Genomic DNA, 24,247 nt, shown 5'->3' on the forward strand with positions numbered 1-24,247 from the left:
ACAAAAAACAGGGCCTTGCATAAAATGGAAAATATTCAATAATTTAAAACATTTATTAAGTAATTAAGTAGCAACAGCTTCTGCTAATCCCACCAAAAAAATGTTAACATTTTGTACATAATTTTAGAAAAATCACTGTTATCAACATAGTAATGCCTCTGATGTCTTCACTGTACTAACTGCTCATCTCTACTGTGAATTCTGAGCTTCTCTGTGTCTTTGCTTTAAGCCCAACAATTCAGTTCTCAGTTCGCCAGGTTCAGGAGGGATTTCAGGCACACTCTACAAAAGAAATTGAAAATGTTAGTTAAAAACAAACAAAAAAAAAAACAAAAACTGTGTCAAACAAATGAAAGATAAAATACTAGTTTTTTTCACTTTGAAAATGGATCATGCAGCAGCTTCATACACTTTGGGATTAATTCAAACATTTTCTGGACAGATATTTGTTGTATGGCAAGGCTTTAAATACGAGGAAAAGCTGACCTGCCAATCACTTTGGCCAAATCTTCCTTTTCTAGCCAGGAAAGCCACAGGTGCAGAATACATGATCCAAGGCACTAAAAGAACATTAATAAATACATTCTCTGAGACAAAACTAAAGTGTGGGCTGTAAGCTCTTTATCTGCCATCATGTTCAATGTTTCTACAAGCTCAGTTTCTAAAAGCCAAGGGCCAACTGTGATAAATAATGTTGTTTACAATCATGGTTCAGCAGCAAAACAATCAAATGGAACTAATCAGGCTGGCATCTCTTTTCAAGTTCTAGAATTATTCTAACAAACTAAACAAATGTCAGCCATAGCAGTATAGCTCACCAAGCCCAAACATCTTTACATTTAGATTTTAAAAACTATGTAAAAACCCAAAGAGCTAATATGCAGTTCTGGTTGCCCCCATCTCAAAAGAGATACAGCAAAACTAGAAAAAGTACAGAAAAGGGCAACAAAAATGATAAAGGCAGGATAGAATAGTTCCCTTATGAAGAAATGCTGAGCATGTTAGGGCTCTTCAGCTTGGAGAAGAGATGACAGAGTGAATATGATAGAGGTTTATAAAATTATGAGGGGAGGTTAAACAGGTAAATAAGGAAGGGGAAATTGTTCTTACCTGTTAATTTCCTTTCCATTAGTCCTGCTATAGCAGGTTAGGTCATAACTAGTGGGTTGATTCCTCCTATCAGCAGATGGAGGTAGTCTATTACTGTTTTCTCCCTGTGATATCACAGCCACTACTCAGGAGTGGTACCAAGCAGTAGGAATTCAGCACCTTTCTGACAAAGCTTAGGATCAGATTCCCTTGTATTAATCATATAATAATCCTCTAAAAAACACAGAGGAAAACCTGAGAAGAAGCTTCCCTGAAGCCTAAAGATAACAGGAAAGAAAGACCAAAAAGCAACCAATATAACACCACGACATGCAGGAGGCATGCATCTGTGTGACTGCATTGAAAGTGTCTGTAGATAGACAGTCTTGCTTCCCGCGCGGGTCCTGGACTGGAGTAGGCCTAATGGAAAGGAAATTAACAGGTAAGAAAAATGTCTCCTCCTATTTTGTCCAGCTACACCAGTCCAGGTCATAATTAGTGGGAACTACCAAAGCTTTATCTTCATGGGCGGTAGGAAGTGAGGGCTGCTCAGAGAACCCCGGCCTCATAGGCTGACTCCTCTTTCGCTAAAACATCCAGTCGATAGTGCTTCACGAAAATATGTAAGGAGGACCAAGTATCTGTTCTACAAATATGTCCACTGGCAAAAGAGTCTGAACTTCTGCCCAAGACGCGGACAGTACCCTTGTAGAGTCTTCTCATATTAACTCTGGGGCCTTCTTGCCTTTCAGCACACAGGCTGAAACAACAGCCTCTTTTATCCAAGGAGCCAGGGTTGTTTTGGAAGCTGTCTCCACCTTGCAGGGTCCTCCAAACAGGACAAACAGCCTGTCTTGATTTGTGGAAAGCATTAGCTACATCCAAACATCTAGTGAATGATACTCCGCCTCGCATTCCTCTCGGGCGAAGGCTGGGAGAGTCACTGACTAATTAATGTGAAACTCCATATTAATCTTTGGGAGAAAGGAGAGCAATGGATGAAAAACTATGGTACCTGCCTTAATAATCAAAAATGGGTCCCGACAAGACAAGGCTTGAAGCTCCGAAATCCACCTCGCGTAACAAATTGCCACCAGAAAAAACGCTTTCAGAGATAGATCCTTGCCTCGGTGGCTCAAAGAGAGGCCCTATCAGGGCACTCAGAACCAGGCTGAGGTCCCACTCCGGAACAATGGGGAGAAAGGGGGGAAGTAATCTTTTGACACCCCTCCCCCCGCAGAAACCAGGAAATGTCTGAGTAGCAATAGCCCCCTCCCCCCCCCCCCGAGACAACCTCTATTAACATGAAATAGCTGCTACCTGCACCCTCAAATAATTCAGAGCGAGACCCTTATCTAGCCCTCCCTGAAGGAAGGCCAAAATGCATGGAACCATGGCCCACCAAGGGGACTCCCTCTGGGACTTGCAGAATCCCTCAATCGCCACATTCGAATGGGGGCCAAAGAAATGAACCATTTTCATTCTTTCAGCAGAGTTGAAAATATGGATGGGGTAATAACCCTTCCTGCGGTGCTGTTACCACTCAAGAGCCAAGCCATAAGACAAAATGGAGCTGAGTCATCCATTATCACTGGACCCTGGACCAGCAGTCCCGGCAAAGCCAAAAGATGTATTGGCCTGTCCACCTGTAGTCACAGGAAGTCCGCGTACCAAGGTCTGCGCAGCCAATCCAGTGTCAACAGTGTAACCCAATTGACTTCCATTACTATTCTCCGAAGCACCCTGCCTATGAGATCCCATAGGGGAAAGACAGAGCAGTTCTCCGCTGAAGAAGCGACTTAACTTTGTGTTCCACTGGGTCGACATCAAGTCCATCTTTGCTCGACCACACCCATGACAGTTGAGACTGAAGGCCTCCAGACTCAGCTCCCATTCTCCAGGATCTAACCATGTGCGACTGAGGAATCCACCTGTACATTATCTTGTCTGTCGATATGAGCCACTGATAGAATTTGAAGTTCTCCTCTGCTCAAGAGAATAGGAGAGATGTCTCTGCCAAGACTCCCCGGCATCTGGTTACCCCCTGATGATTCATGTATGCTACCGCCATCACATTATCTGTACCACTGGGAGGAAATATAATAGTGCCAACCAAACATCTCTGGTCTCCAGTCGGTTGTTGGATTATCACAGAGCTCAAGATTTCCATGCGAAAGAGAGTCACATGCAAATGACGGTTGATCCCCTTGAGATCCAGGATGGGGCAAAAAGAGCCCTCCTTCTTGGGCACAACAAAATAAATGGAATATTGGCCCATATTTTCTTGAGACGTGGGCCCTGGAACCACAGCCTTCAGACTGAGGAGTCTTGACAATGTACACTCCACTGTCTTGTCTTTTCTGCAGAGAGTTGGAGGGAGACACCATGAACAAGTCCCGAGGAACGCTGTGAACTTCAGCACATAGCCATCTCTTATCACCTCCTGAACCCACTGGTCTGACATGATTTCAACCCACCTCTGATAAAAAAAAAAAAAAAAAAAAAAAGAGAGGCAACCCCTATCTCCTGTTCCCAGGGGTAGGTCGGCACACCTTCACTGAGTGGCTCGGGGGCTCCACTATCCGAGCCTGCACCCTGTCTGAGCTGTTTGGGACGAAAGTCCTCTGAAAGGCCGTGCCTCTTAAGTCAAAAGCGTTTGGATCCCCTAGTACGACCTCTCACGCTGAAAGAGCGCAGTACCTGTTTCTTATCCTCTGGCAGCCGAGGTACCTGGGACTCACCCCACTTACTGGCCATTTTCTCCAGCTCGCTCTCAAACAAGAGTGAGCCTTTAAAGGGCAGCTTTGAGATTGCATCAGCGGACCAATTTCTCAGCCATAACTGATGCTTGGCAGCTATAACCGAAGCCAACCCTTTGGCTGAAGTATGGACCTAAATCACAACCCCATCTGCCAAAAAGGCAGCTGCTAGTTCCATCACTGCCCTAGAATTCATACCAGATTCATCGACCTCCTGAAAGAAAAGTAAACAAGAGCAAGTTATCTGCAAATTTATTGCCATTGCTTCAAAGGCCTGCTTGAAGATGGCCTAAATTCTCCTATCCTGTGCATTCTTCAAGGCTGCACCCCTTTCTAAGGGGATAGTCGTCTGCTTATTAGAGATGTGAATCTGAACCGGAATTGGTATGGATTCCGGTTCCGATTCACATGTGGTTTTTTTTTTTCAATCGGGCTGATCGCGGTTTTGTTTATCGGCTGCACCTGAGCCGATAAACAAAAAACCCACCCCGACCCTTTAAAACTAATACCTTAGCTTCCCCCCCCCTCCCGAACCCCCCCCCCCCAAAAAAAACTTTTTACAGGTACCTGGTGGTCCAGTGGGGGTCCCTGGAGCGATCTCCCGCTCCCAGGCCGTCGGCTGCCACTAATCAAAATGGCGCCGATGGCCCTTTGCCCTTACCATGTGACAGGGTATCCATGCCATTGGCCGGACCCTGTCACATGGTAGGAGCACTGGATGGCCGGCACCATCTTGTGCTCCTACCATGTGACAGGGGCAAAGCCTGTGAATGTACACACCCCTGGAAGCATCCCGGTCCGAAAGCACATTAGGCATCCATGATGCAACCTCACCACTTACCAGCTCTACTGACTATCCCCATACCCCTGAGCAACAATGTTTCCTCCTGCCTTAATTCCCACACCAAAAACACTCATTGATTGTTACTGCCCTGCTGTTGGGACCACTTTCTTTTTTTTAAACTTTACTGGCCACAAAAAGAAGCAAACAGCTGAAGGAGAACAAGGGGAGGGGGGAGGAAAAAGAGGAAAAAAAGGACAGAGACCCAAGAAAAGCTTCCTCACAGATTTAAAGTCTCATCCTAGAAGCTCTCTCTCTCTCTCTCTTGTTTTTTAAATGTGACTCACCCCCCCTACCAGAACCCAGTAAGAACAGGAGCGGCTGTGTGGGCTCGCACTGCTGGTCTGAACCAGAAGCCTGGCCTGGGATCTGATCATCAAACCACTGAAATCTGCACATCACCCCATCCTACCATCTGCTGGAGACAGAAAATACTGGATTCCTGCTGCTTGGTACCACCCCTAAATAGGGGTGGTACCAAGCAGTATAGTCTGTATAGTCTGCCTCCATCTACTGGTAGGGGGAAACAACCCACTAGTTATGCCTTGGTCTGGTGTAGATGTACGAAATGGAACAGTTATTTACCCTTTCAAATAGTACTATGACTAGGGGATACTTCATGAAACTAATAGGTAGCGGATTTTAACGTATTTTTTTTCACTCAGGGCACAATTAAAACTGTGAAATTTGTTGTCAGAGAATATGGTCAAGGCATCTAGCATAGCTGGGTTTAAAAGGTGTTTGGACAAGTTTCAAGAAAAAAAAAAAAAAAACTATTAGCCAAGTAAACTTTGAAAAGCCACTGCTTATCCCTGGGAGTGAGCAATAAGGAACTGAATCTACTTTGGAATTTCTCAGGTACATTCTAGTGTCCCAGACTGGCCACTGTTGGAGACAAGAAGCTGGGCTTGATGTACCTTGGGTCTAATCCAGCCTGGCAAATCACTACCCTATTTTTTTTAAAGTCATTAGGATATAGGATCTTCATTTCCTAAAGTTTTTCTTCCCTATATTACCACTTCAAAATATGTATCCGATTCTTGTATTGTTTTTCACAAATTGTATGGTAAGTAATATAGCCTGTAAGATTTCTATAGTTCATTTAATGCAGCATTAGTTACTTACGAGATCAGGTCTGTAATATCTGTGCACAACCTGTGCTCCTGCGAACATAGCCAGAATACTTGCAGTTAACATTTTTAAATAATGTGGCCAAGATACTCCTGCAGGCATTGTGATGAAACTGCTTCTATATTCTAATAGAAAGAAAGAATGTGGTAATTAATAACCGACCAACCTAAAATGATGTCTTTCAAAATGATCTTGTGCAAAATCTAGAGAACATCTCTGATCAAACAGCATTGTTGTTGCTGAAATTTCTATCAAATAGTTGTGTAAATGAGCGGTGTCAGTGAAGGATGAAATTAAATGGATGATTAAGCAAATGTTGCTTACCTGATGTAACAGGTGTTCTCACAGGACAGCAGGATGTTAGTCCTCACAAATGGGTGACATCGAGGATGGAGCCCACCACGGAAAACTTCTGTCAAAGTTTAAACAGAACTTTGACTGGCCCCTACTGGGCATGCCCAGCAAGGCACTGACCCTGCAGCCAGCAGGGGTCTCCCTTCAGTCTGATTTTCAAAGCTACAGGCAGTGCCTAAAAAGTAAAAACAAAACAAACCCAACACCGCTGGGTGGCGGGCGGGTTTCGTGAGGACTAACATCCTGCTGTCCTGTGAGAACACCTGTTACATCAGGTAAGCAACATTTGCTTTCTCACAGGACAAGCAGGATGGTTGTCCTCACAAATGGGTGAGTACCGAGCTGAGGATGTCCTGACTTGCACCAAATGCACCCAATGACGTGCAACAGGCACAACAACTGGGGTGGTATTTGATAAAGGGCATCCGCACTCTACCGGGAAGGTGGAAGGGTGTTGGTACATCATGTTGGAAAAATGTTACGCAAGACAGATTGGCCGAAGATGGAGTCCTGTCTTCCAGCTTTGTCCAAACAATAGTGGGCTGCAAAGGTATGGAGAGAACTCCAGGTTGCAGCTTTGCAGATGTCAGGAAGCGGCACCGATCGAAGGTGTGCTACTGACGTCGCCATGGCCCTCACAGAGTGTGCTTTCACACGGTCTTGAAAAGGAATGCCAGCTTGCTGATAGCAAAAAGAAATGCAGTCCGCCAACCAGGAGGAAAGAGCCTGCTTACCCACAGGATGTCCTAACTTGTTAGGATGGAAAGAGACAAATAATTGAGTGCTCTTCCTGTGAGCAACTGTACGGTCTAGATAAAAAGCTAGAGCTCGTTTGCAGTCTAGGGTATGCAGAGTCTGTTCCCCGGAGTTGGAGTGGGGCCTGGGAAAAAAGATAGGTAGTATGATGGATTGATTAATATGAAACTCAGAAACTACCTTAGGTAAAAATTTAGGGTGAGTGCGGAGTACCGCCCGGTCCTGCAGGAGCTTAGTGTAAGGCGGATAGGTAACTAGGGCCTGCAATTCACTAACCCTGCGAGCTGAAGTGATAGCCAAAAGGAATAACACTTTCCATGTGAGATACTTTAATTCACAGGAGTGCAGAGGTTCGAAAGGAGGTTTCATTAGACGACCAAGAACCAGGTTAAGGTCCCAAGATGGGGCCGGAGGACGTAAGGGTGGCTTCAGATGGAGCAAGCCTTTAAGAAAACGTGTTACCAGGGGTTGTACTGAAATAGGGACACCCTGTACACCTTTATGGAAGGCGGCTACCGCACTGACATGCATCCTAATGGAAGAGGTCTTTAGACCGGATTCTGATAGGTGCCATAAATAGTCCAAGAACTTAGAGATTGGACAGGAAAGGGGATCAAGGGACTGAGAAGTGCACCATGATGTGTACCTTTTCCATTTATATGAATAGGATCTTCTGGTAGAGGGCTTTCGTGAAGCTATCAGGACACGAGAAACCGAATCCGAAAGGTTAAAAGGCTGAAGGACTAACCTTTCAACATCCATGCCGTCAGGGACAAGGCCTGGAGGTTGGGATGGAGGAGGCATCCGTCGTTTTGAGTGAGCAGATGCGGATCCGTTCCCAGAGGGATGTGCCTGCGGATGGAGAGATCCTGGAGTATGGGAAACCACACTTGGCGTGGCCAGTGGGGTGCTATCAGGATCATGGTTCCTCCGTCTTGGCGTAGCTTCACGAGAGTCCTTGACAGAAGAGGAAGTGGAGGGAATGCATAAAGCAGACCTGTCGTCCACTTGAGGGAGAAGGCATCTCTCGGCTGAAAGTGTTGGCTCCGAATGAGAGAGCAGTAATCGTCCACTTTGTGGTTCTGAGGGGACGCAAAGAGGTCTATGCGGGGAAAACCCCACTTGTGAAACAGAGAGGTCACTACCAGAGGATCGAGTGACCACTCGTGTGGCTTGAAGACACGGCTCAGCTGGTCTGCCAATACATTGTCTACTCCCGGCAGGTAAGTGGCCCTGAGGTACATAGAGTGGGAGAGGGCTTCCGCCCAGATCTGCGCAGCTTCCTGACACAGAAGGAAGGAGCCTGTGCCTCCCTGCTTGTTTATGTACCACATGGCCACTTGGTTGTCCGTCTGGATTAAGATTATCTGATGGAATAGATGATCTTTGAAAGTTCGGAGTGCATAGCGGATTGCGCGAAGTTCCAGGAAATTTATCTGGTGTTCGGCTTCCTCTTTGGACCATAACCCTTGGGTTTGTAATTCGTCCACATGGGCTCCCCAACCGATGTGAGAAGCGTCGGTGGTTAGGATTACTTGCGGATCCGGTGGAAGAAAAAGGTAAGCCCTGAAGGAGGTTGACCTGAGTTGTCCACCAGGTTAAGGATAGGCGCAGGGCCTGTGTGACTGTGACTATGGAGGACAGAGGCTGAAAAGCTTGAATCCATTGGTGTCGTAGAGTCCATTGTGTTACTCTCATGGCTAGTCGGGTCATGGGAGTGACTTGAACCGAGGATGCCATGTGTCCTAGGAGAATGAGGAACTGGCGAGCCGTGGCAGTGTTTTGAGACTGGAGCTGGCGAGCCAGGGATATTAGGGTGTGGACCCTCTGAAGAGGAAGGTAAGCCTTTGCCTGCAAGGTGTCCAAGTCTGCTCCAATGAAGGATAAGGTTTGAGACGGGACTAAGCAAGATTTCTCGTAATTGACAAGAAACCCTAAGGAAAGGAGTGTTTGAATTGTCAATTTTAGGGAGGATTGAGCTATGTGTTGGGAGGAGGCCCTGATTAGCCAATCGTCCAGGTAGGGGTAGACGTGGACACCTTCCTTCCTTAGGAATGCTGCTACCACTACGAGACATTTGGTAAAGACTCGTGGGGCAGAAGCCAGACCGAAAGGTAGGACACGGTATTGATAATGGTCGTGGCCTACAAGAAACCGCAGATATTTGCGATGGGATTGTGTGATCGCAATGTGGGTATAAGCGTCCTTGAGGTCGAGAGAGCACAGCCAATCCCCCTTTTGCAACAGAGGGAGCAAGGCGCCCAGGGTTACCATCTTGAACTTTTCTTTTTGCAGATACTTGTTGAGGGCCCGAAGGTCCAGAATTGGACGTAGCCCCCCTGATTTGTTTGGTATTAGGAAGTATCTGGAATAGAATCCTTTCCCTTGTTGACAAGGAGGGACGGGTTCTATAGCATTTGATTGTAGAAGAAGGGATACTTCTTGATGTAATTGAGTGAAATGGCTGGTTAGACTCCATGCCTGAAGGGGCGGGGAGTCTGGCGGAAGTGTTATGAAGTTGAGGTGGTAACCCTGTGCGATAATTGCTAGCACCCACTGATCTGAGGTGATCTGTTTCCAACGGTGTAAGAAGTGGAACAGTCGACCCCCCACAGGGATGTGTGGAAGAGGGAGATGGCATGTGCTCAATACAGGGAAGTCAAAGGCCCGCCGTAGGCCCAGGAGGTGGGGCTACAGTAGGTCTTTGCTTTCTCGGCTGACGAGGCTGAGGCCTGTTAGAGGACCGTGCAGGACGAGCCCTAGTTGACGGAGGGTAGTAGCGACGTGGTCAAAAGAATGACTTCTTAGAGTCCTTCTTTTGCGGTTGCTTGGAGGTCACCTCAGGTGGGACAGATGAGAGTTGTTTCAACGTCTCATGGTGGTCTTTTAACTCCGCCACAATCTGTTGAATTTGCTCTCCAAACAAATTGTCGCCTAAGCAGGGCAAATCAGCAAGACGATCTTGGACTTCTGGGCGAAGGTTGGATGACTTTAACCAAGCCCAACGTCTGGCTGAGATGGCTGTGGCTGAAACCTTCGTGGAAGCATCGAATATGTCATAGGCAGTCCTAATCTCGTGCTTCCCTGCCTCAAATCCCTTGTGAAGAAGGGCTTGAAGCTGTGGTTGGTATTGGTCCGGCAACGTGTCAGCATAGTCTTGCATCTGCTTAAAGATGGCTCTGTTGTATTGAGTCATGTAAAGTTGATATGAAGCTATGCGTGAAATCAACGTAGCTCCATGATACACTTTCCGTCCTACACTATCCAGGAACTTGTTGTCCCTGGTAGGTGGGGTAGAAGAGTGCGGCTTAAGACGCTTGGCCTTCTTCTGCGCGGACTCAACCACAACAGAGCGATGATCCAGTTGAGGCTTTTGGAAACCTGGTGCTGACTGGACAAGGTATGTGGAGTCAGCTTTCTTGTTAACTGGTGACACCGATGAAGGAGATTCCCAGTTTTTCTTGAGCAGATCCAAAAACACCTGGTGTATAGGGATGGAAGCGATGATTTTTGGAGCATCCAGAAATTGAAGTAGTTCCATCATCTGGTGTCTATCATCAGCTTCAGATTGTAGTTGAAAAGGTACAACTTCTGACATTTCTTTCACAAAATTAATGAAAGATAGATCCTCAGGAGGAGATCTTTTTCTACTCTCTGTAGGAGATGGTGGCGAAGGCAGATCTGTGTCAGAAGAGGTATCATCATCATCACCCCAGGTATCGTAGGGATCATGTGTGGCTTGTAGCCCTGATGGACCAGGCTGAGGCTCTGAAGGCATCGATGGAAACCGAGGTGGAATCGGTGCAGTAGGTGGAACCAGAAATGGCATCGATGGCTTCGGTGCTGCCGATGGAATCGGTGCCTGGCGCGGAATCGATGGAGCCGAAGGATAAATCGGTGGAGATATACCAGAAGGTACCGATGGAACTACCCCGGAAGGGGGAATTCGAAACGGTGTTTCTCCTGCCGATGAGAAACCAGTCGGAGACGGTGGTGTTGTCGATGGCACTGGAATCACCGATGGAAGGGCCGTCACGAGTGCCTCCATGCGGCTCAGTAGCGGTGCTAGCGCTTGTATCAACGGCTCGGTGGTCGGTTCCCTCCTCGGTGGCGAAGCCGGTGCCGGTGTCGGTGCCGGGGGCGGCACTGGAACCGGTGCCGGAGACGGTGCCGATGGAGGTTGTAATTTCTTCATCGCTTTCTCGATGGCCTCCTGGACCAGCCGGTCCAGTTCTGCCCGGAGACCAGGGGTAACCATACCCGGCTCGACGGGAGAGGGAGGCTGAGGCAGGGCCGGAGGGACCACCGTAACCGGTGGGATCACGGCCCCCACACCCCGAGAGGGTGAGGGTTTCCTCGATGCCGGCGAACGAGACGTGGAGGGCATCCGGTCTGTTCGCGGCTTCTTTGTCGGTGGCTCGGCTTGAGCAGAGGTCGATGGCTGTGGATCCTCGACAGGCCGAGACTTATGCCGTCGATGGCGGTGCTTTTCTTTCCGATCCCCTCGCCCATCCGGGGAAGGGACGGGAGTCGACGGCCGAGAAGCGATCGATGGCGGACGGTCACCGGAGGGTTGACGATGATGGTACAACTTCGACGGTGCCGGTTCCGATGACGTCGATGCTATCGATGGCGTTGGGGTTGGTGCATGGAAGAGGAGCCCCATCTTCTCCATCCTGGCTTTGCGACCCTTGGGTGTCATTAAGGCACATTTGGTGCAAGTCAGGACATCATGCCCACTACCCAAACACATTACACAAACCCTGTGGGGGTCTGTGATGGACATAGTCCGGGTACAATCCGGACAACGACGGAACCCCGTTGCCATGGCTGAAAGCCAAAATTTAGGCTGGGGATCGGTAAGTGCCCACAGGCCTCGAGGGCCAAAATCGACGGCAGTCGATGGAAGAAGGCAAAAAACTTACCGGGTTCCGTAAGATGACTAAAAAATTTGTCGAAGGGAGACCCCTGAGGGGCAAATTTTCTTAGGAAATTAATTTCCAAATTCCTGTCAGGAACGTGGTTAGAGAGCTCCTTTCACCGCGTGGCAACTGCTGCGCGGAAAAAAGAAGACTGAAGGGAGACCCCTGCTGGCTGCAGGGTCAGTGCCTTGCTGGGCATGCCCAGTAGGGGCCAGTCAAAGTTCTGTTTAAACTTTGACAGAAGTTTTCCGTGGTGGGCTCCATCCTCGATGTCATCCATTTGTGAGGACAACCATCCTGCTTGTCCTGTGAGAATATCAAGGTTCAAACTTCTGTCTGCACCAGTCACCTTTAGTAAAACTCTTCTTTTTCCTCAGCTGGACTCTTTGCAAGTTGTGATACCTGTTATTGGACTGTAGGGTAAACTCCAGAGACCCTAAACAGGATGTGCATCATGAACTTGAGGCCTACTGCTATGTACACAAACTGAGTAAAAAGGTGCAGGCCTAAAGCAATACAGACAGAGTTTTGCATTGTTTTACAGGTGTACTTTGCATTGTTGTACAGGTGTACAGGTTTTACAGGTGTACTTTATTCCATTACTGGACAATTTATGGTTGCCCGAGGAAGGTGAGTGCAGTACCCCTGTTTCATCTGCATTAGCTTTCAGTAAGGGAGCAGATTACGTTTAAGATCATGATGCTGGTTTTTAAGGCAGTGGAAGGAAGGGGAGCTGGATATTTGAACTGACTGCTAAAAACGTATATTCCATCTATGAAGCTTCAATCAGAAAATGAAAATTTGTTACTTGGACCTACATGGCAGGAGGTGGGTAAAATGAAGAATCATAGAAGAATGCTCTCGGTGTATGGGGCAAAATTATGGAACTCTGCTCCTAAGGAGGTGCGACAAGAGAGTGATTATTTGGATTTTAGGAAAAGAGTGAAAACATGGCTTTTTAAGTAAGGAGAGGAGTATGATGGTGGAGGTTGCAGGATTTTGAACATGAAAAGGAGCAGGCTTGGAGGATGTCAGTTCGATTAATTGTGGGGGGATTATGGAATTTAGAAGACAGGGGAAGATGTTAGGATTTTGTTGTTTTTATGTATTTTATTTATCTTATTATGAACCACCTTGATCGATTTTGTAAGTTTGGTATGTGCGATATATAAATAATAAATGAAAGCAAATGAAAATGAAATTACTTCAGCTCACAGACGATAAAATTCCTGCATCCTGCCCCCTACTGGCAGCAGGGCGGAGTGGGCTTGCCTTGAGTCAATGTGCAGGTTTACTTTCCACAGGGCTCCAGGTCCTACTATCCCCTTGACAATCATCTGTTACTTTGAAAGGGCTGTGCTCTCCCCTTTGGTCTACATGAGTGGGTGCTCGAGTCTCTCACCGGCCTGGGCTGTCTATAATCTCTCAGCCATTATCTCCACAGCCCCCCCCCCCCCCCCTCTAGAAAACACCTCTTAGACTTACCTCGGGCAACCTCTGGCCTTTGGGTCCTTTATCAGTTTTTCCAGCTCCTCTCCAAAAAGTAGCTTCCCTTTAAAGGGATAACTTCCCCAGTTTCATTTCAGAAGTTGAATCTGCTGTCCAATTCTTTAGCCATAGCGGGTGCCTTGCTACCATGTCTGTCATGGCTTGTCTTATCAGGTCATACATAGTGTCAGCCACAAAAGTAGCGGCTGATTCTATCAGACCCGGATCCACTGGGTGTCTTGCTGGATCCAGATAACAGCACTCTTGCTACATACACCCACAAATTGCAGCATGTAATGCTAATGATGACAGTTCAAAGGCCTTTTTTAGGTGTTTCTACCCTCCTATCCTGGGGGTCTTTGAATGCCATTCTGCCTTCCACTGGGATCATGGCTTTTTTTTGGAGACAGCAGATATGGCTGTGTCTACTTTTGAGAGGTTCAAAAACTTGTCCCTATCTTGCTGATCCACCAAATACAGCTTCTGCATTCTCCTGCGGTTCCTAAGCCTAGATTCTGGGATATCCCACTCTGCCAAGAGCATATCCTGAATCGCTGAGTGGATAAGAAATGCCTTAGCTGGCTTCTTTATTCTTGTCAATATCAGGTTCCCCTTCCTCTTCATGTCTCTGGTCAGTTCTTCCTTCAGGCCTAGGACCCATGACACCTTAGCTATCAGTATCCCCAATACCTCAGATCTAAAGAGCCTTACGGCTGAATCTCTTAATTCTCCTTCCTCTTCCAAGCTGCTTCCCCGAGAAGAGGTCTCTTCTTACTCCTCTTTCCCAGGTGGAGCTTCCTTCTCAGGTTTCCACCCTTCCCATAAGGAGCGGGCTCTCAATTTCTCTCCCGGGGAAACCCTGAAGTTCCCCACCTGACCTTCATCTGGCAATATGCCTGATGAATTACCAGAAAGAAGTCCTTTAAGAATTATCTTTCCTCTTCTAGCGGCAAGGATCCAGGCCTCTGACACTGTATTGCCAGGCCTGTCCCTCCCTCCAATGCTGTAAGCGTCTTGATGCCAGCTCAAGCAACAGCAGTAGAGAAGCGCTCGTAGAGGTGCGCTGATCACTGCTGCTAATCTCGCCTCCCTCCTCTAGCGCAGCCTGCTCCTCCCCAGCACATTTTCAGCAGAAGGAGCTGGTGACACTTGGGATGTGTCTGGCTCTACTCTTAGTGCACTTCCTGACCTTCTCTATGCGGGCCATACTTTGAGACGAGCTACTCATTTTTTGTACTCGCTGAGACTCCAGGGAGGACAGAGGACTGAAATGACTGGCTGCCTTGGAAAGACCAGAACTTCACAGGATGTTGCCCCACAGGTGCTCCCCCACCCGGCCCAGGCTTCAAGGGAAATTGACCCTAAGAAAGGCTGTTGCCCTGGAGCCTCTCTCACTCACTTGCTGGATCAGCTCTTAGGTTACCCCTCACAATCTGCTGGATGCAGAGACTACAGGAAAATTGGTTCTTACCTGCTAGTTTTCATTCCTGTAATACCACAGATCGGTCCAGATTCCTGGGTTTATCCCTCCCAGCAGATGGAGACCGAGAAAGTTTAACTGACACTACCATATAACCTAGTGTGCCCCTGTAGTCCCTCAGTATTGACTTGTACCAAAGCCAAGATAGTAGAACAACAACAAGAATCCACCCCCCCGTATACGAGCAGTGGGCAGAGGGAAAAACCTAGAAACAGATAAACTTGTCCCAATTAACAAAACAGGAAAGACCAAACAAAACCTGTGCTATTCTTCAGATTAAGTACCATAATATCAAGTGGACTCTCCAAAACTCCCTACCTCTACTGGGCAGGACTTTGAACTGATCTGTGGTACTACAGGAATGAAAATTAGGAGGTAAGAACCAATTTTCCTTTCCCTGTACATACACAGATCAGTCCAGACTTAGGATATACCAAAGCTTCCCTAAACAGGGTGGGACCTTGAGAGTCCCGCTTGAAGTACACTCTCACCGAAGCCCCCAGACGCTGGGGCCTGGGCATCCAAAAGAAACTGTGCAGAAACTTCCAAGTGGCCACCCTGCAAATCTCCTGCGGCGACACTTGCTGATATTCCGCCCAGGATGCCACCTGAAAACGAGCAGAATGAGCTCTTAAGCCCTCTGGTACTGGACGTCCCTGACAGAGATACTCTGATCCAATAGCTTCCTTCAACCACAGCGCAATAGTGACTTTCGATGCCTTACAACCTTTCTTATCACCATTTCAAAATAAAAAAAAGGTGATCCGACAACTGGAAGTTATTAGTGACTTTAACATACCACAATAATGTGCGCTTGACATCCAAGAGCCGTAGTTCCCTCGCATGAGACACCGTAGCCTCCAAGTTCGGGAAAGCCGGAAGCTCCACTGACTCACATGAAATGATGAAACCACCTTTGGAAGAAAGGCTGGAACCATCCTCAAGGTAACCCCCGAAATTCTCTAAAAGGGCTCCGTACATGACAAGGCTTGAAGCTCCAAGATCCGTCTGGCAAAACAAATCGCCACCAAGAAAACAGTCAATGTAAGATCCTTTATGGTAGCCCTTTTGAGAGGCTCGAATGGCACCGCACACATGCCTTTCAAAACCACATTAAGACTCCAGGAGGGACAGAGCTTCTGAACAAATACTTTGCTTCACAGAGAAAAAAAGCACCACCTCCAGGTATGCTGATAGCGTTGCTCCATGCACCTTGCCTCGAAGATACCCCAGAGCTGCCACTTGTACTCTGAGGGAACTGAAGGACAACCCCTTCACCAAACCTCTTTGCAAGAAAGTAAGAACATTCGCTACAGAGGCTCGCATAGGAACACCACCTTGCTCTAAGCACCAATCCTCAAATACCTTCCAGACTCTTACATACACCAAGGAGGTGGAAGACTTCCTAGCTTACAAAAGAGTAGCAATAACCTCCTGAGAGTAGCCCTTATCCCTTAAATGCTTCCTCTCAAAAGCCAAGCTGCAAAACAGAAACAATCTGCCTGATCTGAAAATATGGGACCTTGCCGCAAGAGTTTTGGCAGATTTACCAGGTCTGCAAACCAGGGCCTCCGAGGCCACTCCAGAGCATTAGAATCACGTCTCCTTGATGGACCTCCACACGCCGCAATATCTTGCCCACCTGTGGCCTCGGCGGAACCACATATAGGACGTCCCTCAGCCAGAGAAGAACCAAGGCATCAACTCCTTCTGCCACGTGCTCTCTTCTGCGACTGAAGAAACGGGCAGCCTTGGCATTTCACTGTGTTGCCACCAAGTCCACACGTGGCATGCCCCATCTGGCACTGATGAGAGCCAGCACCTCCTCAGACAGCTCCCACGCCCCGGGATCCAGTTTCTGACCACTGAGGAAATCTACCTGCACATTGTCAGAACCCCGCTATATGAGAAGCCGCAAGCAATGTCAGGTGGTGTTCTGCCCAGCGAATCAGTTCCTAAGCAACCACTCGATTCCTAGTAGCACCCTGCTGGTTAATATAAGCCATTGTAGTCGCATTGTCAGACTATATTCTGACTGGGCAGCCGCGCTCGAAGGGGAGAAATGCAAACAGTGCCAACCATAGCACCCTTGTCTCTAAGCAATTGATAGACCAAGGCCTTTGGCAACCACTGTCTTTGTACCGACCGACCTTAACAGACAGGTCCCAAACCGGAGAAACTGGTGTACGTAGTGACCTCTGTCTACTCTGGGACATCCCACCCCTCGACACAACTGATCCCGACCAAGTCACCATGAGAGACTGGACCTGGCAAAATCCATCAGCGGAAGCGGAAAATGAAATTGTTCTGACAACGGATTCCACTGGGAAAGAAGCACCATCTACAGAGGCCTCACATGGGCAAACGCCCAAGGCATGAGCTCCAGTGTGTATGCCATGGAGCCAAGCACCTGTAGGAAATCCCAGACCCTGGGCATCTGGCTCTCCAACAAACGCCAAACTTGCAACTGAAACTTGACAATGCGCTCCTCTGTCAGAAAAGCCTTCCCCAACTTGGTATCGAAACACGCTCCCAGAAACTCCCAACTCCTGAGATGGGATGAGATGACCCTTGGTCCAATTTACTATCCAGCTGAGCGACCGTAAGCGTTTAGTACCAGATCCACCGCTTGCTTGCAGTGGTCTTCCAACTTCACCCGAATAAGCCAGTCATATAGATATGGGTGCACCAGTATCCCCTCCATCCGGAGGGCTGTTGCGACCACCACCATCACCTTGGTGAAGGTTCTTGGAGCCATCGCCAACCCAAACGGCAGAGCCCAAAATTGAAAATGCATGCCCAGAATTATGAACCTTAGAAACCTCTGCTGGAGGGGCCAGATGCCTATATGCAAGTACGCCTCAGTCAGATCCAGGGATGCCAGGATCTCCCCCTTGCACACTGCTGCAATTACAGAGCAGAGAATTTCCATGCAAAAATGAGGAACTGTGAGGACTTTGTTAACGCTCTTCCAATCCAGAATTGGACGAAAAGTCCCCTCTTTCTTTGGAAACAAGAAGTAAATGGAATAACAACCTGTCCCTTGTTCGTTCACGGGTACAGGAACAATGACTCCAAGCATCTGCAGATGATCGAGAGTCTGCTGTACTATCCACCTCTTTTCTGCATAAGCGCAAGGGGAGACCATGAACCGGACCCGAAGCGGACGAGCAAATCCTAAAATGTAACCTTGTTCTATGACGCTTAAGACCCAAAGGTCCGAGTGATTCTGGCCCAATCCTTGTTAAAAAAAAAAAAAAGGGTCAAACGACTCCCTATAAGCGGGACAGAGGAGTGGATCGGCCTCGTTTCATTGTTCTGACTTGGCTCCAGAACCACCTTGTCCGGAGCCATCTCGACTGGGCTTTCGACCAGAAAGGACTGGTTCCAGGACTGTTGCTTCCCCAAGGCTGGTCTCTGCTCGCCAGAGGATGATCTCCCTGAACAAAACCGCCTGTTGCCTCAGAACCACACACATCCAGAATGGGAATACCTCGACCCTCTGGGCTTATCCTCAGGCAATTTGTGAAACTTACTGTCCCCGAGATGCTTTATCAGCTCCTCCAAATCTTCTCCAAAGAGCAGTTTCTTCTTAAAAGGTAGCGCTCCTGAGATTTGGTTGAGACAGCCGCCAACCAGTTTAGTAACCACAGCAGCCTCCTTGCCGATGCCACCAACATCATGGTCCTAGAGGACATCCGGATGAGGTCATACAGCGCATCCGCGCCACAGGCTACTACAGCTTCTAGCTGCGCCACCTGCTTCACCTCCTGAGAGGACATGGACCAGTCGGACTGCAGCTGTTGGACCCAACGAAGCCCCACTCGAAGCATAAAACTGCTACAAACCCACAGCCTGAATGCCAAGTGCCAACACCTCAAAAATCTTCTTCAGGTGGACCTCAAGCCTCCTTTCCTGCAAATCCTTCAAAGCTGCAGCCCCAGCTACTAGAATCATCTTCTTAGTTACCGCCAACACAGAGGCATCTACCTTCGGAACCCTCAATAGCTCCAAAGTGTTCTCAGGTAAAGGATATAATTTATCCATCGCCCAGCCCACCTTCAGTCCGGTCTCCGGAATGTCCCACTCCCGGACCACCAACTGCTTAACAGAATTATGAAAAGGAAAAAAAGTCTTCACTGGGCCCTGTAAGCCAGCCATAACCGGGTCCTCATCCTCCTGATCGGACTTCTCTCCCAACTCCTCTAAAATATGGGGAATCAGGGGCCTTAACTCTTCCCTATGGAAGAGCCACACCACCTTTGGATCATCACCGTCAACAGGCGGTCCTTCCTCCTTCTCTTCCCCAGATTCCTGCCCCCCCCCCCCCAAGAAAAGGGTATGTCCGAAGAGTGCCAGACCGAACCGGGACGTCACCACAGAACCCTCTGAAATTTCTTCCCCCCTAGAATGCGGCGCGGGCTCTACAAGGACTTATCGAACCCAGTAGCCTCCAATTCTAGATCTCTTCTTGGGCCAAGGCTTAGAAAAGCATCACGCTTGGGCCCACGCCACCTTGTGGAATTTCGGACCCTATAAGCTTTGTGCATTAAAAGCACAAAGTCTGCAGAAAAGGAGGCAGAACTATCAGATTCCTCCTCCAGGAGGTCCTCTGCCTCCTCTGCCTGGCCCCCCCCCCGAGCCCTCTGGGCTGTGTGGGGCTCCCATTAGCCAGGGACAATGAGGGAGAAAATCCCCCTCCCCCCGCTTCAGTACGAGTGGAAAATGTGACCAAGATGGCCGCCGATCCCACGCAGACGAAAAACGGCTCCGGGTCCTCCAGCGATGCCTGCACAAGTGCCGTAGACTCACGCTGCTCCTCTGGGAGACAGCGGATGCTGCACGCAAGTCAAGCATGCGAATCCCCACAGCCGACGCACTTCAAGCCACACGACATGTTCCCCCAATGGCTGCCTGAAGGAAAAGAATGCCGACGAAGAAAGGAGCACAGGAAAAAACCTTCAAACCCCGAGCTGTGTTTGGTGAAAACTGATCATACCCAACAGAAGGCAGAGCCTTTCACTGGCAAGCTCTCACAACTCTGCTCCTTTTTTTTTTTTAAACTTTAAGAAGCAGACAAAGGAACAGAAGAGGCACTTTCCTGTTCTGAAGATGGGCAGCAGACTCCTTCAATCCTCCTGGGACAGAGAGAGCTGGAACCACCAGATTTCTGCCCCCAGTTATCTGGGACAGAGCAAATATGGTCCCCAACCCCCTGCTTGTCCACCTCAAGTCCAGGAGGGATAGCCCCACCAGAGCCTGCCAACTTCCTGGGAGAAATTGCATTTTTTTTTTTTTAAGTGTAGTCGATACTGCAGGTATGCACATTTACCATCTACTGGAGACAGAGAAATACTGAGCAACTGCAGGAGGCACGCTAGGTTATACGGCAGTGTCAGTTAAACCTTCTCTGTCTCCATCTGCTGAAAGGGAGGCATAAACCCAGGAGTCTACACTGATCTGGATACGTACAGGGAATGACATTCACACTGCTGGGCCAGTCTATATACAGCTGATATCACAGGTGCAAGTCAAGCACTCTGCCCCCATCTGCTGGTAGGAGGGAGAATCAGGAATGGGTGATTTAGCTTGTTACAAAAGATTGACTTTGGATTCTACCAAAAAATTAGTCTAAAATAAAATGTATTACCAGTTCTGCTTTATAAGTTGTTTTTTTGTTGTTGTTGGTTTTTTTTTTTTAACTTTTTCAGTTATTTGAATGTGAAACAACATTTTTGAAATGATCATTTTTTAATTATAATATCTGAAAAATGTATCCTCAAAAAATTGAGGGTTTTTTTTAGGCTGATGATTATTGCATAGGATAATCATCTTAAGCTAAGAAAGCTTTTAAGATTTGGCATCTGAAGTCTTTTTCCTTTCAAAAAGTGTTTCGATTTGTACATTTAAATTCAAATTACTATTTATCTCATTCATTTTTATCTAGGGGTCTCTTTTTTGTTAGAGTTGACTAATTCAGGAATGCTCAAACCAATCCTTCGGGGCCCCCTCCCAGCTAGTCGGATTTTCAAATATCCCTAATGAATATGCATGAAATGTATTTGCATACACTACCTCCTGTGTATGCAAATATTTCACATGCATATTCATTAGATATATCCTGAAAACCTGACTGGTGAGGGGGGGCCCATAGGACTAGTTTGAGTACCCCTGGACTAATAGAATAGCCTGCATTGCTAGAAACCCTGTGATATCTCAATCATTATTTCTTCCTGATACTTGGTAGGATGCTGGGTTGAAATTTTGTAGGTCAAATATTTGACACCCTTGTCTTCAACCCTTTCCTAGTCTTTAGGGTTAAATTTCAAATTCTGGCCTATATTCATTATTTATATTTACAACTCAGGAAAGATATCTCAAAACTGTAAAATGAAGGTGTAGTAAAGGAAGAATGTGAAAGTATAGAGTAACACTTATACTGTACAAATGGTGGCAAACAAATATCTAAATTGTATATCCAATTAAGAGATGATCGTGATGGGGAGGACAGTTATCACTATAATGAATAGGTGGAATGAAGACATGAATAAGAATTTGGACTGGAAGAATATTTGAAGGGCCTCAACAAAGATCTCTATAAGCTGCAAAAATCATGAACTTTTGTTTAGGATCTTACACAAGATTTTTCTAAATTTAGTAAGCAGATTATATTGGATGGGTTGTGGACAGGTGGGGAGCTATAAAAGACATGTGGTGGGAATGTAGAGAATATAAATTCCAGCTCTATGGGTGATTGAGCACCCCAAATATTGAGCAAACTCCTCCACTGTGTCCAGGGAGGAGGAATTTGTATTGAGTTTAGCAACTCCAACATTTTTTAAACTTTGGCTCCGAGGGTGGACAGGTACACAGGGCTTCTGGAGAAAAATTGTAAAACTATTTTTGAGAAATATTTATGATCAGTGTTGCAACTGATCCAGTTATTTGCTGGTTGGTTCTGTGGAGAGATATTTCAAGCTTGACACCCCATAAGAAATTAATCTCTTACTAACTTACTCATGGAGGGAACAGCTGGCCTATTATAAGATATGGAGTCCGTAATGGACCAGGAGAACGAGGAATGTGTAAATCGGGACTTATTCCGTGCCTGAACTGCTGTCATTAATGTTTTAAAATTACCGACTTACTCGGTATTGCTGTTATGTGTTATGATTGCTTAATTTGTCCCAATTTAAATATAACGTTAAAAAAAACAACTTGTGGGACTAATATCACATATGCCACCCCTTACTGCCCAATACCTTATTTACACCATAACAACTAAAAATGACCCCCACCATCTTATTTTGCAGAATCCTTCAGACTTCCTATCAAATCAGTACCCTGTTTATTTGTACACTTTTCATTTTATTAATTTACTTGTTTAAGGTGCATACCAAACCAATCCGGCACTTCCCCTTCGTATTGCAGGTCTGCGTGATTCACGCGATACAGCAGATAGGGAAAACCTCCGTGCCACGTGACTTGGAAGCTCTCCTCTGGTTGGACCTTCTGTTAGCAGCCCTGCGAGCTACCCAGTCTCGGATTTGGAGTGTTGGCGGTTAGTGCAGGGCCTGGACTGGAAGGAACGATACCATTCTGCGTTCAGAAAGAAATATACAAAATACAAACCGTAAATAACTTTGTCCTCAAGATAAGCGCTAGCAGTGCTGTGAGATGGAGAACGACGACCCCAGCAGGTAAGTCTTAAAAGGCAAGCAGACACAATAACCCAGAGATCCAAGCTGCCATTGTCGGCGAGTACGCATGCGCTTATCTTTCACCGCGCTGCAACGTCAGTGTTGGTGCGAATACGCATGCGTTAGTCTTTCAGACGGCAGCTGTATGGACGGTTACTGTACTAATTGATGTCCGGTGTTCAGTTTTTCATGTTTTAACGTTTTCTCTTACTGTCGAGACTTAAGTGAAATGTAATTATTGGAAGAGGATCTTTCATGTCCCGAAATTTTATGAAATAGGTTTATCAGTCTTAATGCCTTCAATCTGAAGATGTGATCATTTTTACGGTTAAGTTATTTGTACCATGATTTTGAGGGATTTTTAAAATAGTGTTAATGAGGTACATTAATGGTGTAGTAGGCCAAACTGACAAAATAAAGAGTAGCAAATCATCTGGACCTGATTGTATTCACCCCAGGGTTCAAAAAGAAGTAAAAAATGAATTTCAGATCTATTAGTAAAATTTTGTAATCTATCATTAAAATCATTTATTTTATTTATTTAACATTTTTTCTATACCGACATTCGCACGAGACATCACATCGGTTTCCAGACAACAGCAAATTCAGCCAACAGGGCTTTACATTGTAACTGATGATATAACTGGGGGGGGGGGAGGGGAGGGAAGGGGCAGGGAAGTAACTTGGAACTATATTAGTATGCTGGGAACAGAGGAGGGAGATAAGGTGGTTTTTTTTACAAGAAGCAGGGGTTATATACATTCTATATACATTCTATTATGTACATTCTATATACAAGGTGAGGGAGTGGTGGGGATCATCTATTGTACTTGAAGACTGGAGGGTGGCCAATGTAACCCCGATATTTAAAAAGGGCTCAAGGGGTGATCAATTAAACTATACACCGGTGAGTCTGACTTCAGTGCTGGGGAAAAATAGTGGAAGCTATTCTAAAGAACAAGATCACAGAACATATAGAAAGACTTGGTTTAATGGTACACAGCCAGAATGGATTTACCCAAGGGAAGTCTTATCTCACAAACCTGCTACATTTTTTTGAAGAGATTAAAAGTAGATAAAGGTGAGCCAGTAGATGTATTTGGATTTTCAGAAGGCGTTTGACAAAGTCCCTCGAGAGGTTTCTAAGAAAGCTAAAAAGGCATGGGATAGGAGGAGGTGCCCTTTTGTGGATTGCAAACTAGTTAAAAGACAAAAACAGAGAGTAGGATTAAATGGTCTGTTTTCTCAGAGCAAAAAGGTAAAACAGTGGAGTGCATCAGGGATCTGTACTTGGATCGGTGCTTTTCAATATATTTATAAATGATCTGGAAAAGGATATGACGAGTGAGGTGATGAAATTTGCACATGACAAAATTATTCAAGTAGTTAAATAAAAAATGGATTGTGCTAAATTGCAGGAGGACCTTGTGAGACTGATTGGGCGTCCAAATTGCAGATGAAATTTAATGTGGACAAGTACAAGGTGATGCATATAGGGAAAAATAGTTACACGATGTTAGGTTCCATATGAGTTACCACGCAGCAAAAATATTGCGTCATAGTGGATAATACATTGAAATCATCAGTTCAGTGTGCCGCAGCAGTCAAAAAATCAAACAGAATGTTAGGATTTATTAGGAAGGGAATGGTGAATAAAACAGAGAATATCATAATGCCTCTGTCGCTCCATGGTGAGACTGCAGCTAGAGTACTGTTTGCAGTTCTGG

At 46.6% G+C, this 24,247-nt stretch overlaps 2 protein-coding genes across 2 annotated transcripts in view; one reads left to right on the forward strand and one right to left on the reverse strand.

Moving 5' to 3' along the window:
- Positions 1 to 27: 27 nt before the first annotated feature.
- C4H12orf73 (chromosome 4 C12orf73 homolog) lies at positions 28 to 22,582 on the reverse strand. The gene is made up of 3 exons (XM_029601502.1): positions 22,453 to 22,582; positions 5,815 to 5,945; positions 28 to 282 (listed from the first exon to the last, which is right to left on the reverse strand). Exons 2-3 carry the CDS (start codon positions 5,920 to 5,922, stop codon positions 190 to 192), a joined length of 201 nt encoding a protein of 66 aa, XP_029457362.1. The 5' UTR covers positions 5,923 to 5,945; positions 22,453 to 22,582; the 3' UTR covers positions 28 to 189.
- The window catches only part of TDG (thymine DNA glycosylase), a 62,953-nt gene continuing 61,087 nt past the window's right edge, over positions 22,382 to 24,247 (forward strand). The window contains exon 1 of the mRNA XM_029601501.1: positions 22,382 to 22,520. Coding sequence (XP_029457361.1) covers positions 22,498 to 22,520 — 23 coding nt within the window. The 5' untranslated portion in view covers positions 22,382 to 22,497. The remainder of the gene's footprint in view (positions 22,521 to 24,247) is intronic.

Source organism: Rhinatrema bivittatum, chromosome 4 (genome assembly GCF_901001135.1).
Source record: "Rhinatrema bivittatum chromosome 4, aRhiBiv1.1, whole genome shotgun sequence".
NCBI classification, from domain to species: Eukaryota; Metazoa; Chordata; class Amphibia; order Gymnophiona; family Rhinatrematidae; genus Rhinatrema; species Rhinatrema bivittatum.